This window comes from Montipora foliosa, chromosome 9 (assembly GCF_036669935.1).
Source record: "Montipora foliosa isolate CH-2021 chromosome 9, ASM3666993v2, whole genome shotgun sequence".
Lineage (NCBI taxonomy): Eukaryota > Metazoa > Cnidaria > Anthozoa > Scleractinia > Acroporidae > Montipora > Montipora foliosa.
Genome location: NC_090877.1, coordinates 30,001,129 through 30,003,628, shown reverse-complemented (window position 1 = coordinate 30,003,628; position 2,500 = coordinate 30,001,129). Strand labels below are relative to the sequence as shown.

Here is a 2,500-nt window from a genome sequence, read left to right as displayed (position 1 = left end):
AATTTTAATGCGTCCCGGGACGCAAGGCACTGACTTAAATAACTCACACAACTTGCTTTGATTTGTCAGTATATTCTGTTGTTTGTAAAACTGTTGGAGCGATCTGTGATCATAATTGAAGTTCTAAGAAATGGGGTTTAAAACATCTAAAAAGGTTAAAACTAAATTTTCGACCGCCTTCTGCGGTCTTCTTCAGAGGAATGTACTCTGCAAGTCACTGAATGCAAATATATAGCAAAAGACGACACTGTTCGTTGCTCCTAAGGGAGGAAACCAGTGATGCGTAAACCTTTGGAAAGGGTGCTCTTTCATGAACAGAGTTCTTGTCCAGGAATGAATGTAATGGCTCTAAAAAAAGCCTTTGTCGGCCGGTCCTATGCATATGCGTCAATATTAATTCCAAGTTGGTTACTCTCTTTTTCTCATAATTTAAAACATACTCTTTTTCTCGCAGAGGGTCACCAAGATTTTGGGACTCCCAAAAAATGCTTGGGACCCCAATTTGGCCGAACATGCGGGTCCCAGGACCCAGATTGAAAAATCCTACCGCCATCCCTGCAATATAATCGATAATCTGCGCCTATATCTTGGGGTTGATCTCTCATATACTGGTACCAGTCAAATCTTGTGATTATCGATATTTATCAATTATTCTAGCTAATCGATGAACAATTATCGAGTATTATCGAGTAAGGGCCAAGTCGCACTAGAGGGCAATTTCGGATTTGTTCAGGACAAATCTGACTTGAAATCGGCCAGTGACAAAAAAATTGTCCGGAAAGCTACAGTCGCACTTGAGAACAAAATATGTGAACAAAACATCACACCATGCTGTGAGCGTCGCGCAATTTCCTGCGAAACCGCCTTTACTCGCTGTTTCCATCCACAAACCGCGACACGAGGGATCTCAAAATGTCTCAGCTGACGAAGATGTGCGGCGCAGAGAAGTTTGGGATGATTGGGCATTGGGCCGTCTTCGCTGAACTGAAAGGATTCTTGCAACGAGTCAGAACGCGTGGTAGAAGGAGATGGGCTAGGAGTTCCTCAATCGTTGAATATGTAAGGGCTAGGCATCGGATAGATTGTTGCCACATTTCATACGGAAAATATTGGTCGCCCGCGCCTGGATTCATGTTGTTGCGAAATGAGAACGTTTTCAATTTTACCGCAAAGTCTATAGCCTGCGAGAAGGCTCTCTCTCTTCGGTGGGCCTGCTCGCAGGCTACGAAGTCTATCGCATAGAGACTCTGCTACATATCACCTGTCAAATCACTTCCGAATTAAGACACCCTCGCTATTGTTTTTCAAGATTTGTTTCAGTTCGGCCTGCCCCAGAGGTAGTCGACTGCATCTTTGAAGTTTGTCTGTCTGCGACCAAATTTTGTCCTTCGGTGGACAAACCGGTCGCACTTGGTTTTTCATTGTGATGACAGATTTTTGACATAAATGACAGTTTTGTCCTTTAGTGCGACTTGGCCCTAATATCGAGTAATCGACTAGTTTCCGATGATCGATTTCTATCGATTTGTAACGTCCTGCGTTAAAAAGTGTAGTTAACCGAACTGTTTAAATGAAAGATAAATTTTTTAAAGACTTCTTAGGCCTAATTTCTGAAACGAACAATTAGGCTTAATCAGTAAACGAGTGCTATATTCAGCGCAAGATCTCGTTGATGACCACTGCGTAGCCGCGCAGCCACTTCTTCCACATTATTCTAGGGGAGTGGTAATAACTAACTGCGTACCCGCGTAGCCACACTTTTTAAGATCACTTTTGGTGTGCCGGCTATTCAGCAGTTAAGCCCTTTATTCTATCATTCAGCAACATCTTGGCTTTCTTTGCCATCCTTGGCAAAGGCCTATTTTTAATAGCCTTGCGGTACCTTCAAAACAATGTTCTCCGCAACACCTGGAGGGAATCCCATCTTGTCATCTCGACTGTGCATCACCCTGAAGAAGTCAGTCCTACGGGACAAAAAGCTGAACATGGCATCCAAGAATGTTTCTACTTGTTCACAATGCTGAAGTACTCCCATAAAAACATCATCAAACTTCTTTGAATCCATTGCGTCTCTTATCCACCTCAACCTGCAAACCTGATCAACTGGCCCTTCTTGTCGCTTTTCGCTAGGTACCAAGTCTCTCCCTTTTCGTCCCAAGTCCATTCTCATTCCCAGATTCCTCATTGTTTCTCTTAGCCAGTGGGGACTTCGCGCGAGAAAACGAAGAACGCAGGGCTATTTAATTGGTTACTTTTCTAACGATGGAAATCTTAAACGGAAACGGAAGTAAAAGTCCTGGTGAACTTTGGTGAACATGGGTAGACCGAGATTCTCCGCGAAAGCCAGTCTTAATTAGATTTTTTAAAGGTCTCTAGTTGCTATAACCAAACAGTTATTTTCGGGAACGAAAACAGTGTTGGAATTTTTATTGGAAAGGAAAGTTTCAGTAGATGATATCTGCGAAAAGTTGAAGTCTATTAATCTCAATCCATATATCCT

The 2,500-nt window shown here is 42.7% G+C and overlaps 1 protein-coding gene across 1 annotated transcript in view; it reads right to left on the bottom strand.

Moving 5' to 3' along the window:
- LOC137972194 (nudC domain-containing protein 3-like) overlaps window positions 1-2,127 on the bottom strand; it is a 91,377-nt gene extending 89,250 nt beyond the window's left edge. Inside the window, exon 1 of the mRNA XM_068819048.1 lies at window positions 1,883-2,127. Coding sequence (XP_068675149.1) covers window positions 1,883-2,065 — 183 coding nt within the window. The 5' untranslated portion in view covers window positions 2,066-2,127. The remainder of the gene's footprint in view (window positions 1-1,882) is intronic.
- Between the last annotated feature and the right edge of the window lie 373 nt (window positions 2,128-2,500).